Here is a 16,360-nt window from a genome sequence, read left to right on the forward strand (position 1 = left end):
TCTTCTATTTGCTTGTCTGACTTGCTGTTCATACTGTACATTTGATAACATCTCCATACAGATTTTTTATTGAGGTTTCATTTTGGGTAACATTATCTATCTGTATTTGAGATATTGTAATTTTAAATGCCGAAGCTCAGTGGGAAAGTGAACATGCATAAGTGCTGGCAAAATTGAGGTCAGCCTGCAGACACCAGGATTGCATTTGCTAGTCAGGGTAACTCTTTAACAGCTTTCAAGGGGGTGGTGGACTGAACATGAACAAAAAAATAAGTTATAAAATTCCGCAGAGAAATACAATTAATTTTGAACAACGTTAAGAATAGAATCCAATAATCTTCATTTTATCCATTTGGAGATTTATGGAAGGTTCATACAAGTAATAAAGCATACTGATGACAGATGTTATTGTTTCTATGGTTTTGTGTAATGGGATTTATTTTGTTTTTGGCTATGACTACACTAGATTAGATTTTATATATTACTGTCTGTTGGCTTAAAATTGGTGGCATCACAAGCATGTCAATCTTAATTTTAAAATATTTTGCTACATTTCAACTGATTCAACCCTACCTAGCTATAGAAAGTACAGTAAATGTTTGCCTTATATCTTAGTAGGTATCAAGCCAATGTGTTTAATAGATCATATTCTTGATTCTGGGTGTGGATATGAATCAGAATATGTCTTACTGACTTCTTACATAATAACTTTGAAGGAAAACCCTAGGAGACCTATAATGTGTATGTCTTTATTCCAGTTTCCTACAGATGGCAGAGCTTGGAATCATCTCTCACCTTTACTTCTGTCCTATGTTCCTGCCCATCATCTTATCATTCATTCATCCATTTAGGAAACCTCTATACTTTTATAGGCAGTGTCTTTTGAAATAGTTAAAAAAAGATTATATACAGAAAGAGATTGTATTTATCCAAAGTCTAACTTTGCCAATGAAAAAAAAGAGAATTTCCCAGTCTTTATTCCTCCTGCAGGCTGCATCTGCCATTTGGAGAAAATAGTTCCTAATATATGCTGTGTGGACAGATGTCGTACCAGCAAGGGTTTTATGTGAATTTTATAGAATTTTCAAGAATTAAATGAAAGCACGGTACATTATAAGGGAAGTACTGTGCACCAAAAACATTGCATTAATTTCTAACTTTTCCATAACTGGAAGATTAATAATGGAATACATAATGCTTTGAGAGCCAGTTTGGTGTAGTGGTTAGGGCATCAGGCTTGAAAACAAAAGATTGTGAGTTCTAGTCCCTCCTTAGGGACAAAGCCAATTGAGTGACCTTGGACCAATCACTTTCTTTCAGTACTAGGAAAGAAGCAATGGAAAACCTCTTCCCAAATCTTGCCAAGAAAAGTGTGGGGACTTGTGCAGACATTCTCCAAAAAATCAGTCATGATTGAATAGAAATTAAAACAATGTTGTTCAATGTTTAAATTAATATCAGATTCTGGTATACCTGTAAATATTCGTGTGTTGGTAACAGTGATAATCTGGCAGGTTTATAGCATTATTTATGAATAAACTTTAAATGAGTATGTATTGACCCACTTACATTAGCAGAATATTTATTCAAATTTACAAGGTACATATTAATATAATGTCTGCTTCACAAGTTGCTCTAATTTTGGCTTGTTTGCAATTGGCTTAGCATATTGTGTGATTCTAGCTTTTGCAATTTATAGCTTTGTGTGATATATGAATTCAACAAATGGAGAAAGGTTTTTTTTTCAATTGACATGATAAGAAATTGTAGCTTAGTGAGTTTTGCTAATTCAGCCACAGTCTATATATGGTATACTACTATATGGTAACTAAATCAAGTCCTTCTGATTAAGTGTTCATGTGTTTCCTGTTTGTTGAATAGAAAGTGATTATTTTACTGCCCTTCTATAATTGGTGATTTTCTTGTACCATAGATTAGTGTCATATTCAATCTCTGATTTGAGTTTACTTTTGTTTCCCAGATGGTATCCCAGCTTGAAGCCCAAATCAGCAAACTTACCGAGACTCTGGAGACTGAGACAATGTTGCATCAGGAGGCCTTGCAAAGAGCCAAAAAATCAGAAAATAAATCAGAAATGCTTCATGATCAGTTGATGCGTCTAGAAGGAGAGCTGGTATCTGGAGATGTGATGCGAGATGCTTGGAAACTTGAGAAACAACAAGTAATATCTTATGTTTATAGGAAGGGTATAAGGCAAGGTAGAGAAAGCTTAATTTAATGACGTGGTCCTGATTTTATTGAAAGTAAATGAACGGTCTGATTGGTACAGTCATATTCACATCAGTAAAATTTGTGGGGGAAATCATTTTTTCAGTATGATCAGGATGGTGATTTGAACATAAAATGTATACATAAGCATTCAGGATTCTTGGACTGTATTAAAAAGTACGACAATACTGAGGTCTTAGGGGGTGTGGTAAGCAACAAGCCATGAAAATATCTAAGGAAATGTGTTGGTGTTTTGGATCTTGTAGAGGTAAGTTACTAAAAGATTTCTGACTGCCAGTTCTAGACCCCCCCAATAAGCAATCTGTTTTGGGATTAGTATTCCAAGTATATTTTCCTGGAAGTTGCCAGGACTATAGAGAACATAGCAGGAGAACCTAATACATTTTAAATGAAAATAAAATGTTCCTTAAAAACCAGCTCTGTACCAGATAGAGAAGAATAGAATCAAAACTAGGTCTTATTCAGCTAATTATATTATTGAAAGAAATTCCATGGGTTTCATAGGATCCTTGCAAAAGATAAAAATGTTTGTTCAGTTAATAGTTTTTTTAAAAAAACCTTTGGTTACTTTTTTATTTTAGTTACTTATCAATATGGGCTTGTTTTCCTAACTTCAACATATCAACCTGATTCCAAATTTGAGTATGTCAATATTTCCTTGATTCTGTTTTCTGAAATTTTCTTCTTTAGCTTTACTTAATGATCACATAATGATCACAGTGACACAGCTTATGGCCAGTTTGGATGTGCTAAGTCATTGGAGGCAAATAAACCCCACTGAAAGTGAAGGAATTGCTTCATTGCTCGTTCTGTTGAATGATCCTTATTGGAGTGATAAAATGTATGGATAGAAGAGTTTTACCCTAGCAAAAAAGCTTGGCATAGTTTGTCTGTTTTGAATGCACTGCCCAAGTTTGTCTATAATGAAGATTCATGATGTATTACTTGATACATCTGGCAAGAATCATTGCTCTCATCATTCATTTCTCCAGTAGGCATTGACTCAGTGAAAATTCTCTATGGGAAACTCAGTGTCTTATCCCCTTCTCTAGGATATCACAGTGCCAGCAGTAGACAAGGTAGCTGTAAAAATTGCCTTAAGCCATTTTCTTCCATATGAATATAGATCAGTGGTGGGATTCAAAATGTGTTACTACTGGTTCTGTGGGCATGGCTTGGTGGGTGTGGCAGAGGAAGGATACTGTAAAATCCCCATTCCCTCCTGATCAGCTGGGACTTGGGAGGCAGAGAATAGATGGGGGCAGGGCCAGTCAGAGGTGGTATTTACCGGTTCTCCGAACTACTCAAAATTTTCACTACCAGTTCTCCAGAACTGGTCAGAACCTGCTGAATACCACCTCTGATATAGATGTTATGCATCAGAGGAAGCTTAAAGATTAGAGCACGCGCACACTTCACAAACTGTATGCCATTCTGTGCATGCACAACTCTAGGAAGAGTTATCTTTTCATGTTCTTTAGAAAACATTAACACCTTTACTATTTTCCATTTGTTTGCTAAGTGAAAATGGAATAACTCCAGAGATACAACCATTGTACCATTTAGAGCACAAGAGTTTTGTGGTATCTTAAACATTTTTTTATGTATCTTTTTCACCAAGTTTAGTTCCTGCTGACTTCCTGGAGATGTCCATTCAGTTTTCTTGATAGAATCAAGAAGTGATAGTCCTTACTTAAAAACCAGTCATTTTATAAACATTCAAAGTTACAATAACCATGAAACAGGTGCCTTAATAGCCCATAAAGATCCCCAGCCAACATAAATAGCTGGGGTGCCACCCCATGACTGCATGTAGTACAGATCAGCTTTATGACAGGTTGTGGCATTCAACAGTCTCATGACTACAAGTCATAATGGTTTTTTGCTGATTTCTAGCATTGTTTGCCAGTTTCCCACTAAAATGCTCAAATGAAAATCAGATGGTCCCTCTGCCCCTCAAAATCTCTGTTATGGGTTCTTTTATGTAGACCCAAGTCAGTGGGCTCCAAATCACCAGAGAGCCAACCCAACAACACCCACACAAGCACTCATAAGCTGGTACTATAGCCGATACTAACTGCTTTCTGTTCCACTCTTCCCCATTGCCTCTACATCTCCAGCTACTGTTCCTCCAGCTACTGCTCATTATAGTAATACTCCAGTACCAACTGCCTCCTTGCTCAGTTTTTATAGCCAACAGTTGCTATTCTAGCTAGGCCCTAAATGGACAGGGCAACAGCAGCACAGGTGTTGGCCATTTTTTAGGCAAAATGTCCTCTCATACTTCCTATGCAGTATGGAGGCTACATGGTGCTGTCATGGAAGTGAGCACCATTTTGGAATGGCCACATTGTGGTTCCTCATTGCTTTCATTGTGGCCACTCCTAAAATGATGCCCACTTCCTGGATAACACTATGGGGCCTCCATGTTGGAATACTGTGCAATAGAATGGCTGTTTTGCAAAGAAGATCTATGGAAAACTTAAGTCACCAAGCTATGATGAGAATGGGGATGTATGGTAGGACCCAGTGGAGTGTGAAGCAGGCATAAGGCCTGTGGGGATCCAGAGGGCAGGATGAGGGAAAGAGAGGCTGCATTACTGCAATTGGGCATGAGGGAAGGCGGATTGTCAAGCAACCAAATTTTGTTTGTGTGACCTTGGGGGCACTGGAGCGGCTATAAAGTTGTAAGTCCATTCATTCTGTGCCCTTTAATTTCAAACGATCTCTCAATATATGGTCATAAGTCAGGGACTATCCTTAAAGATTCCAAGCTGTTGACAGCATAAAAATGTAAACAATACAACAATATATAAAAACAATGTCATTTGAATAGTTAAAAGATAGACAATGCCAAATGCTCTTCAGAAAAGCTCTGTTCTGACCAGTTTTTGGAAAGCTCAAAGGTTTAACCTCTGGAGAGAAGCTATTCCACAGAATAAAGTCCATTCCTGAGGAAGACAATTTATTGGTCTCAGCCTTCCTGTCCCTAGTTCAGGAAAGTGAAACATCACTAGAGGATTCTCTTGAGATACATGTGCTAGATGATGAGTTCTGATGGGAGAAAGCTGTTTGAAGATACTGGGAGCTTACGAAAGAAAGGATTTTATGAGCTACTTTGAGTGGTACCCAGAAATCTACCAGAAGCCAAAGAAAAGCCTGCTGTGACTTTTAGGAAGTCATGGTGACACAAGTTTGGTTATCTGTATTCAGAACTTTAGGGGGAAAAAACCCTTGCAATATGGCATAGCTTGCATGCTGTACTTATTGCAGATTAAATATTGGCATTCTCTGGTGGGCTGCCTGCCCCAGTTTTATTAGGTGGTGTTCTCTCTTAAGGTCTGAAGACGTGGACACTCATGAGACAGAATGAGCAAGGAAAGAAAAGAGAATCCTTTTGGGTCCAGCCTAATGCAATTAAAAAGAATCAAAAAGACTTGCATGTCTTGGTTTAGTCTTGGCCATAAAAGTCTTCTAGAAAGCATGAATTAATTAAAATATTTTTCACGTGTTAGATTACATGCAACCCTTTTGAGCCATATTGGATTATTTGCAAATGTCTGAAAATATATGCCTTTTAATAGTAAAAGGCAGCATGGCAAGAAAACACGAAGCAATAAAAATGTAACATTTTTATTGCATTAATAAATCTTTATTTCTCTTAAAGCAATTGTAAGCGGCTAAGAATGCAAGCTTTGTTCTGAGAAAACTGGATGCCTTTCCCCTCATATTTTCTTTCCAAAGTATCTTAAGTTTCTGGATCAGCTCTCTGAAAAGATGGACCTGGACAGAATAGCAGTGGAGGTTGGATTTGACATGAGGTTGGATGCAGTGCTGGCTCGTGCAGAGCAGTTGAACAAGTTGGAACGAGACACATTGACTGACAATAAGATCATGCTCCGAAACCTGCAAAGAAAGGTAGGAAAAATATCTAAACAGCAGAGATATTAATGCTTGGTTCATTTTTTAATAGAATCATAATGTCAAACTAGGGGTAGGATAGTATTCACTTAAGTCTCACTCAAATCCCATCACAGTGAAGAGAGGGGAAGAAGTAGTCTCCACTTTTCCCTTGAGGAAGAATGGAGCATATAAATAAATGAATATTTACTATCACGGGTGACATGTTTTTTTTTAAATGGAAATGTAGGTAAAAGCTCAGAAAGAGCAACTTGAGAACAAAGAACTGCATGTGAAGCTTCTGCGTCAGAAGATCGTCCAGCTGGAAGAAGAGAAGCAAGTGCGCACAGCCCTGGCAGTAGAAAGGGATGAGGCCAACCTCACACTCAGAAAGTTACAAAAGAAAATAGACAGATTGCAGAACGAACTTTCTTTGGCGAGAGAAACACACACAGATCTGAAAGTTAAGCTTGCTGACACGAACGAACTGAAGGTGGGTAATAAAGCTAATAGCGTGATTAACCATATTTAGAGGGGTATGAATAAACGTGAACGGATTTAACTTCCTAATAACTATGCCTAACCTGTCCATCCCAATCGCTCCACAATAGAAAGCAATTTTGAGATGATTAGCAATGTGCCTTCTTCAAGAACCTGAAATTTAGGAGATAGCTCATACTTGACACAACTTCAAATGTGTGCTGCGCTCCTCTTGCAAGTGAGTCTTATTTGGGTGGATGAGGCTGAGGGAAAAGCAAAATGCTTTTGGGGAGCAATGCTTGAGAGACCGCCTGCTGCCAATTACCTCCAATAGACCGATCAGATCCCACAGATTAGGCCTCCTCCGATTTCCATCCGCCGGCCAATGCTGACTGGCGACTACCCGGAGGAGAGCCTTCTCTGTGGCTGCTCCGACCCTCTGGAACGAGCTCCCCGTGGAGATTCGAACCCTCACCACCCTCCAGGCCTTCCGCAAAGCCCTTAAAACCTGGCTGTTCCGACAGGCCTGGGGCTAAAGAGTTTTTGCCCCCCTTCTCGAATGGTATGGTTGTTGTGTGTTTTTAAATTTTGTATTGTTATGTCTCATCTTTTTTATCCCCCTGTCTGTACCTCCTTCCCTGATTGAATTGTGAGCCGCCCTGAGTCCCCTTCGGGGAAAAGGGCGGCATATAAATGTAATCAATCAATCAATCAATCAATCAATTTTGTGATATTTCCCTTACACCACTTCCATGTTTTCTTCTTTGGAATTTGTGTTTAGATCAAAGCACTGGAGCAAGACAAAACCATAGAAGAACTAAGCAAATCTCAAGAGAAACTGGAAAAGATGAAGACTAAAGCTGAGAAGCAATTAATCTCTGTCCAGTCTGAGCTACATGTTAGAGAACGCAAAGCAAAGGAAGATAAAGAAAAGGCTAAACACTTGTTGGAGTCTGTGACCACAGAAGCAACAGTACTTAAATCAACTCTTGAAGAAGTCATGAAAAGAGAGAAACAGGTATGTGCCAAGATCACCAATAAGGGGTGTGTGTTATTTGTCATCTTTATCCATTCATTAATCTCTCACAGGGCAGGTCTATTAAAAAGAACCATAAATAATCTAGAATAATCAAAATAACACCTTGCATTCAGGATGAGTCATACATCACATCATATCAATCATATCCCTGAAGATGAGATCACCAATTATCTTCATCCAATACTTGAGGGACAAACTGGCTCTTCAATGCCCTATGAAAGACTGACAGGGTTGGGGCCAGTGGTGGGATTCAGCCAGTTCGCAACACTTCAGGAGAACTGGTTGTTAACTTTCTGAGCAGTTTGGTGAACTGATAGTTGGAAGAAATCATTAGGGCAGAGAATCAGTTAAATTATTTGAATCCCACCACTGGTTGGTGCCAGCTGAATCTTGGTGGGATAACTGTTCCATGTGGCAGGACTTGTTTGATAGAAAGGTTTCAGAGCATGCTTACCCTGATAGGGATAGGCAGCAATAATTGGAGACAGGTAATCCTTGCAAATAACATGGCTCTGTGCCATGAAGAGCTTTAGGATTAATAGCTAACATCTTGAATTGGACCCCAAAATCAACTGGGGCCAAAACAGCTCACAAATACATCATAGTGGTTGGTGTTACTGTGCCAGGTACATTCATAACCATTTACAGCACTGCCTTCTGCACCATCTGTAAGAAACGGTCTTCAAGGGCAGCTCCACGTAGAGCACATTGTAATAATTCCAACAGAAAGTGTCCCAGTTTGGGCTTTGAAGCTATTTTATGAGTTCTCTTTCAGTTGAAAAGAGCAAGGAAGAGGATAGAGGCAATAAAGACTGAGAACCTCATCTAATCTCATCTACACATGTATGCTGGTGTGTAGCACCAGTTACCAGGGCAATAAGTAAGGCTGTATGTATAGTTGCCTTGAAAAGAATATGAATAATTGCATTACCAAAGGAATTAGTGCAACCCATAGGATTTATTGGCATGGCAGAAGCTTAAAGAAATTTGCAGTGTAACCATTATGGTCACTATGAAGTTTTGGGAGCTTCATGAGACTTTTCCTAAGGTGGGAATCTCCCATTACAAAGGTACAAAAGAGAGTGATGTGAATAGAATATCACTTACATGTTTTTGAGCATATTTCAAGAGGTTTAATTAAGACAAAGCAATAAAAAGTTGCAATCCAGTGGCCTTTCCCACTACTCATTATTGACAAAGTCACAGCTTCAATTATTCTGGGTCAGCTTTGTGCTATGGGGTCAGATGTGTTTTATTGTTTGGAGACTTGTGCAAGTATGAATTATTGAGAAGTTCTTTGGCAAAGAGTCACCATTGTATATCTCTCTGCACCTCTGTTATACGTTCTCAAGACTATATTGGAAAAGTCTTTATTTTAAGCCACCAAAAAAAAAAAAAACCCCAAAGAATAAACCTGTGGCATAGTGAGGTTTTTTCTCTTAAATCATTTACTTTGCTATTATTATAATTTGGCACAATCTAATTTGGTTCCAATATGTTTTTGAAATTTCATCCTAAAGGAGAGGACCCACAGATCTATGATAGATACTGTATCTTCATTACACTTTCCCAAGAGAAATGGTTTCTGGGGACAATACAGAATGATCAAATGAGACCTTTGAGTACAAATGCCCATGATGATCTCTCTGAATGTAACTGTAATGTTTATAGGTAGAGTTTTACTTCATGATACCACATGAACTTAATTTTTCAAAACTTGCCTTTCTTTCAAAAACAAAAATATTGCAATCTGTTACATCAAATGTCATCTATTTTAATAGCGCAAGACTAAAGAACAAACAATAATTGTAAGCATTTGGCATGCGACCTTTCAAACACACTGAACCACAAACAAAGGTCTGGATGGATTTTAAGATTAATTCAGATCATGCAGTGAGGTGTGTAATATTAAATATGTGACTGCAATACAATTTACACAGAACTTTAAACTTTCCCCTCTGTTTTGATTTGTTCTACAAAAAAAATCACAATATGCTCCAGTGTTTGACACAAAACAATTACTTTCAGCTTTCTTCCTGTATTAATTCTTGTATTAATAAGTAGATTACATTGAACATTTATCCATTTACCTAACTGATGTCTGTCTGACTTTAATGAAGATGTTAAATCTAAGCTCGGGCACCACAACTTTAGGCAAGAGAAGGAGAATATATTTCTCTTAGGGCAGCAATGGTGAACCTTTTTCTTACAACGTGCCAAAATTGTGCATACGCACGCACTATTGCACACGCACACATGCCTACACCAATTCAATCCCCTCCGCCCACCTGCCATCACAGTCTTAGGTGATATTCTTCCACAGGTTTTTTTTTTTTTACAACCGTCATGAACAAGGGTTTCAACACTGATTCCAACACTGATTTACTGATTGATTTGTTGAATTTATGTTGGCTGCTTTTTAGCATATAAAACTGAAAACCAACGTTGAAGTACAAACTATAATAATATAAAGATTTCAGCAATGTTAACACTTAGGGTTTTTTAAAAAAATTATTCTCTTTGGCAGCTATTTTTGAGACAATTATTTACAAGTCAGTAAATATATATATATAAAGGGATGCAATGGCTCAGTGGCTAAGACGCTGAGCTTGTTGATCGGAAAGGTCAGTAGTTCGGTGATTCGAATCCCTAGCACTGCGTAATAGGTGAGCTCCCATTACTTGCCCCAGCTTCTGCTAACTTAGCAGTTCGAAAGCATGTAAAAATGCAAGTAGAATAAATAGGAACCATCTTTGGTGGGAAGATAACAGCATTCCGTGCACCTTCGGCATTTAGTCATGCCGGCCACATGACCATGGAGATGTCTTTGGGCAGCACTGGCTCTTTAGTTTTGAAACGGAGCTGAGCACCGCCTCCTAGAGTCGAGAATGACTAGCACATATGTGTGAGGGGAACCTTTACCTCTTAAATATATGTGAGCCAGTTTAATGTAGTGGTTAAAGTACCAGGGTAGAAACCTGGAAACTATGAGTTCTACTTCCAGCTTAGGCACAAAGCCAACTGGGTTATCTTGGGCCAATCTTTCTCTTTCAGCCCTAAGAAGGAAGCAAGGACAAAATCTTGCCAAGAAAATTGATAGGACTAGTTCAGGCAGTTGTCAGAAGTCAACACTGACTGCAAGGTATCAATGATTTAGATGAGGGAATAAATGGGGAACTCATCAAATTTGCAGATGACACTAAGCTGGCAGGAATAGCCAACACTCCAGAAGACAGGCTCAAGATACAGAAGGATCTTGACAAACTTGAACATTGGGCACTAACTAATAAAATGAAATTCAATGGTGAAAAGAGTAAGGTTCTCATTTAGGCAAGAAAAACGAAATGCGCAGGTACAGTATAAGTGGTACCTTGCTCAATAGTAGTAACTGTGATCTTGGAGTCCTAGTGGACAACCATGTAAATATGAGCCAGCAGTGTGCAGCAGCTGCCAAAAAAGCCAACATATTTCTAGGCTACATAAACAGAGGGATAGAATCAAGATCACCACTTTATAATGCCTTGGTAAGGCCACACTTGGAATACTGCATTCAGTTTTGGTCGCCACGATGTAGAAAAGATGTGGGGACTCTAGAAAGAGTGCAGAGAAGAGCAACAAAGATGATTAGGGGACTGGAGACTAAAACATATGAAGAACGGTTGTAGGAACTGGGTATGTCTAGTTTAATAGAAAGAAGGACTAGGGGAGACATAATAGCTGTGTTCCAATATCTCAGGTGTTGCCATAAAAAACAGGGAGTCAGTCTATTCTCCAAGGCACCTGAGGGTAGAACAAGAAGCAATGGGTGGAAACTAATCAAGAAGAGAAGCAACTTAGAACTGAGGAGAAATTTCCTGACAGTTAGAACAATTAATCAGTGGAACAGCTTGCCTCCAGAAGTTGTGAATGCCCCAACACTGGAAGTCTTTAAGAAGAAGTTGGATAGCCATTTGTCTGAAATGGTATAGGGGTTCCTGCCTAGGCAGGGGGTTGTACTAGAAGACCCCCAAGGTCCCTTCCAACTCTGCTATTGCATTGTATTGTATAGAAACAAGCAAACAGCAACTACAGTTAGTCCTCGACTTATGACCACAATTGAGCCCGAAATTTCTGTTGCTAAGTGAGATAGTTATTAAGTGAATTTTTACTCATTTTGTGACTTTTCTTGCTACAACTGTTAAGTGAAGCACTGCAGTTGTTAGTAAGATGGTTGTTAAATAAATCTGACCTTCCCCATTGACCATGCTGATAAAAAGGTTGCAAATGGTGATCACATGACTCTGGGACACAACAACCATAATAAATACGGGTCAGTTGCCAAGCATCTCAATTTCGATCATGTGGCCATGGGCTTGCTGCAATGGTTGTAAATGTGAAAAATGGTCATAAGTCACTACAATTCAAGAATGGACATTGAAAGTCACAAATTTAGCCGAGATGGCTAAAATATCTGCATATCTTAAAGACCACTCAAATGAGAGATATAAACAAGACTGGAAAAAATGGATTGATTATACACAAAATAAATACGGGACTAAGAAATTCCAGATAGCCTATGCTTAAGATCAGGAATGATTTAAATTGTTTAAAGTTAGTTTAGCAAGGAGGAGCTAAGTTCAATGTAAAGATGTTATTAATTTCTTATTCTTTTTTTCTCAATATATCTTAGACTGTGTTTGTTAAAAATCTATACTGTGTACGGGTTCTGGGAAGTCGGGGGGGGTAGGTTGTGGGGGGTCGGGGGGAGGGTGGGGGGGATATATATCAGGTTAGATGAGATGTGTTAGATTTCAATGTAATTTGACTCCACATGTATACGTTTTTTTTCTTTATTTTATATTCTCATTACTATTATTATTACTACTTTTTCTTTAAAAATAGGATAGGCTAAGCATATTGACATGTAGCGGAAATACACCAAGGAGAGGAGGAGTGGGAAAGAAGAAAGATGGGCAGAGAAGGATAGGAGAGAGGGTAAGGGGGGAAGATGAGAAGGATAAGGAGGAGTGGATTGTAGAGAGAGGAGTAGTAGAAAGGGAGGGGAAGTAGAGTAGAAAAGGATGATGGAGGGAAGATAGAAAGTTGGAGGGTGGTAGAAGAAAGAGGTGTATGGAGAGCAGAAGAGCTATAATGGGTTTCTATTTTGGGGGGCATTGTTGACAAGAGGAACTGATGTAATTATTATTTAATACTATATGATATTGGCTATGTATAGTATACATGTGAGTGTGTGTTATGAAAATGAAAATGGAAATAAAATATTATTTAACGGATAAGTCACTTTTTTCAGTGCCATTTTAACTTCGAACAGTCACTAAATGAACTGTTGTAAGTTGAGAACTACCTGTAAGTTTCAGTGAAACTCAAAGATTGTGTAGCACATCATCTTCAGAAGTCCCTAGGCTGTGGTGGGATTCTAAATTTTTTATTACTGATTCTGTGGATGTGGCTTAGTGGGCGTGGTGTGGCAGGATACTGTAAAATCTCCATTTCCTCCCCACTCCAGGGGAAGGTTACTGCAAAATCCCCATTCCCTCCCGATCAGATGAGACTAGGGAGGCAGAGAATAGATGGGAGTAGGGCCAGATGGTATTTATCAGTTCTCCGAACTACTCAAAATTTCCACTACCAATTTTCCAGAACTGGTCAGAACCTGCTGAATACCACCTCTGGCCCTAGCTTTGATAAAAAATAAGCCACTGAATTATGAAACATCCTGGGCTCTTTAGACTAGGTTTCACTAATTATTCTTCAATTCCTGTAATTTAGAGATTTCTCAAGAAACAAACAAAATAATTATTTTTGCTCCATAGTCATCTGCTAGCCACTCCTGACATCTTTTCAGATAATGGGAATATCTAGAGGAGTTTCTGATGTAGATTGCTGTAAACCAGCATTTTGATTTGGGAGAAGACACGCCATATAGTTTACCTTATTTGTTTTCCTTTGCCCTTGCAGCTGGCAGATTTCCGAAGAGTTATCTCTCGCATGCTGGGTCTCAATATCAATACCGTGGCTCTTGCTGATTACGAAATAGTAACTCGTCTTGAGGGGTTGATCCATTCTCATCAGCATCATTGCTCTCCTTGTGCCTGCTTCAAGTGTCAGTGAAAGAAGATGGACTTTCATAGCTTCTCCTTGAGTGCCTCCTTTCTTTCTGCAAATAATAGTTAAAACAGCAGAAGTCCAATTGGATGTTCCAAAAATTAACATTTTGTTGGAGTTAAACATTGCCTACTGTGAGGAAAAAGAACAATAAGAAGAACCAATGAAGTATCTTAATAAATAATATATATATAATTGAGTGAACAGCTTATGGTCTCGACATCAAAAATAAAACAAAATTCTTATAATCATCAAACAGTAGAATCTCACAGAGCCTGATATTGAGCAGTCTCTCTCTCTCTCTCTCTCTGTCCCATAAACTATCCTGCTTTGCGCAGTGCCAATATAGTAGCCAATGAGGTTTATCCGAGGCACGATTATTGCTAATTGAAACTTTCCTAAGAGTGGAAGGGCAGAAGGAGGAAAAATCTCCTGTGAACAGATCTTTCCAGATGCAACAAATCCTCTTAGGATACAAGCTTACAGCAAGTGTCAATGCACTTGCTTTGTAAAACAAGAGATAAGATCTCTTCACAAGTAATTGGCAAGTAATTGACAAGTTACAAAACAGATGTTCCTATGTCTGCAGTTTTTCCCACCCGTATATAAAATATGCCTGTTTTGAGTCTGTGACATGTATAGGAAGTTTCCAAGAATATTAGCCCATTTTTAAAATATGTTTACAATAGTGGTTTAAATATTACAAAAGTTCTTTAAAATTGCATCCAATTTTAACACATCAAAGAATTACTAAAATCTGAAGAAGAGTATTAGGCTAGAACATTCCATATGGAAATTATACTACTTGGAAGAAACATCACATTGGCACAAATTAGAATGGAATATAATAACAGAGTTGGAAGAGACCTTGGAGGTCTTCTAGTCCAACCCCATCAGTTGTGGATTGGCAATTCTTTTACTATCAGTTCTCATACACACGTCCAGATGGGTGGGCGGAGCCTCCTGACATCGCTATTACCAGTTCGCCCGATCTGGGCCGAACCAGGAGCAACCCACCTCTGAACCCCATGCTTAGGCAGAAAACCCTACACCACTTCAGACAAATGGTTATCCAACATCATCTTAAAAACTTCCAGCGTTGGAGCATTCACAACTTCTGGAGGCAAGTTGTTCCACTGATTAATTGTTCTAACTGTCAGGAAATTAAACAGATAAGATTAGCACTTGGAGAGCTAAAATTTAAATAACTGATTTAACATTTAAAACATCCATTTTGGCTTCAGTCCCATGATCCATGAAATACTTTCCATGGGGTCCCCAGATTTCTTGAATCTTAGCTTCTAAAAGCAGAGAAATGTTCATTTTAAAGGAGAAACTTCATACCTCAAGTTTCATATGTGAAATAATAGCAATATCCATATTCAGTATTTCTCCAGTGTTAGGATTTGCCAAGACTGTCTATGAATACATAGTATTTCTAGCCATTCTATGCTCTACCATGACCCAGAATTGGGGAGAATTTTGTTAGGCTTTAAATTAACACTGTCCATTTCTCTCTTTGTGGCAACAAGTTAAGACAAAGAAAAATCAACACAGGAATGGAAATGGTGGCATCTCTTCCTTGTTGAAGCTTAAATACATAGATACTTTGAATTTCTAGTAATCTACCAAATTAACAAGACTTAGTAATATTACAGGATCAGAGATTTAGAAGTGACCATTCATCACAGGACAGTTCCCATAACTGAGTATCAGGCAGAGATTTAGAAGATTAAAGATTCAATACTTTGCAAATTTAAGAAATCTAGCCTGAATTAAATCCACTTTAGTAATTTAAACAAATGCTTTAAAAAGATCTATCTAGGTCAAGTCTCTGCTACTATTTCCTTTGGTAGAAAAGCTGAAGCAATAACATTTGGAAAACAGTTGTCATTTATAAGAGCTGCTACAGTGTGCATTTTTAAAAATAAACCTACAGATTTTAATGAGAATAAATAATTGCTGAATAGAATTTTTTGGGTCATTTTGCAAAATTTTGCAAAATCTTTCATTTTTTTTTGGACTCCTGCTCTTATGGTTACATGTAAAGAGTGATTGAGTTGTATATCTCCATTATTTAAAAGAATATCTAAATATCTGTTTAAAGTTTCACATGTCTTATATACTGAACAGATCAGAATGTCAGATCAATAGAAAACACAATCTGCAACCAAAAGAGCTGCTCATTTTCCTGTGAAATTTGTGGATGGCTTATAAAAAAAAATTCAATTGCAGGGAAGATTGTCTTGTCACTGATAATGGCATGAACCTGTCAGATCCCCCTGGTGTGTTCACCTTCCCATCCATTCTACCTGATTTTTTTGGTCTATGAGTTTGGCTATTTCCCCAGGTCAAAGCATTATGTATTGACATGTTAATACCTGTTCTTTGCCCCTTCATCTGTAATCTCAAGGGGACAGAATGAATGGCCCATTTTTCTCCATAATTAAGTTTTTAAATAAAGGACACTTATTTGCTCATGTAACCAGCAGTATCAAACAAGCTGGTTATGGAATAAGAACACAAACAAATTGAATATTTTTTTAAAAAAAAATGAAAGCACCCTTGAGAAGGTAGACTAGTTAT

The 16,360-nt window shown here is 38.1% G+C and overlaps 1 protein-coding gene and 1 pseudogene across 2 annotated transcripts in view; both read left to right on the forward strand.

The window, feature by feature from the left end:
- CCDC170 (coiled-coil domain containing 170) overlaps positions 1–14,781 on the forward strand; it is a 71,102-nt gene extending 56,321 nt beyond the window's left edge. For both annotated transcript variants that reach the window (XM_032216961.1, XM_032216962.1), the window contains exons 7-11: positions 1,982–2,182; positions 5,995–6,168; positions 6,401–6,643; positions 7,412–7,648; positions 13,628–14,781. In XM_032216961.1, coding sequence (XP_032072852.1) covers positions 1,982–2,182; positions 5,995–6,168; positions 6,401–6,643; positions 7,412–7,648; positions 13,628–13,780 — 1,008 coding nt within the window. In that variant the 3' untranslated portion in view covers positions 13,781–14,781. The remainder of the gene's footprint in view (positions 1–1,981; positions 2,183–5,994; positions 6,169–6,400; positions 6,644–7,411; positions 7,649–13,627) is intronic.
- On the forward strand, positions 14,101–14,306 carry LOC116508542 (annotated as a pseudogene).
- Positions 14,782–16,360: the final 1,579 nt, after the last annotated feature.

This window comes from Thamnophis elegans, chromosome 4, assembly GCF_009769535.1.
Source record: "Thamnophis elegans isolate rThaEle1 chromosome 4, rThaEle1.pri, whole genome shotgun sequence".
NCBI classification, from domain to species: Eukaryota; Metazoa; Chordata; class Lepidosauria; order Squamata; family Colubridae; genus Thamnophis; species Thamnophis elegans.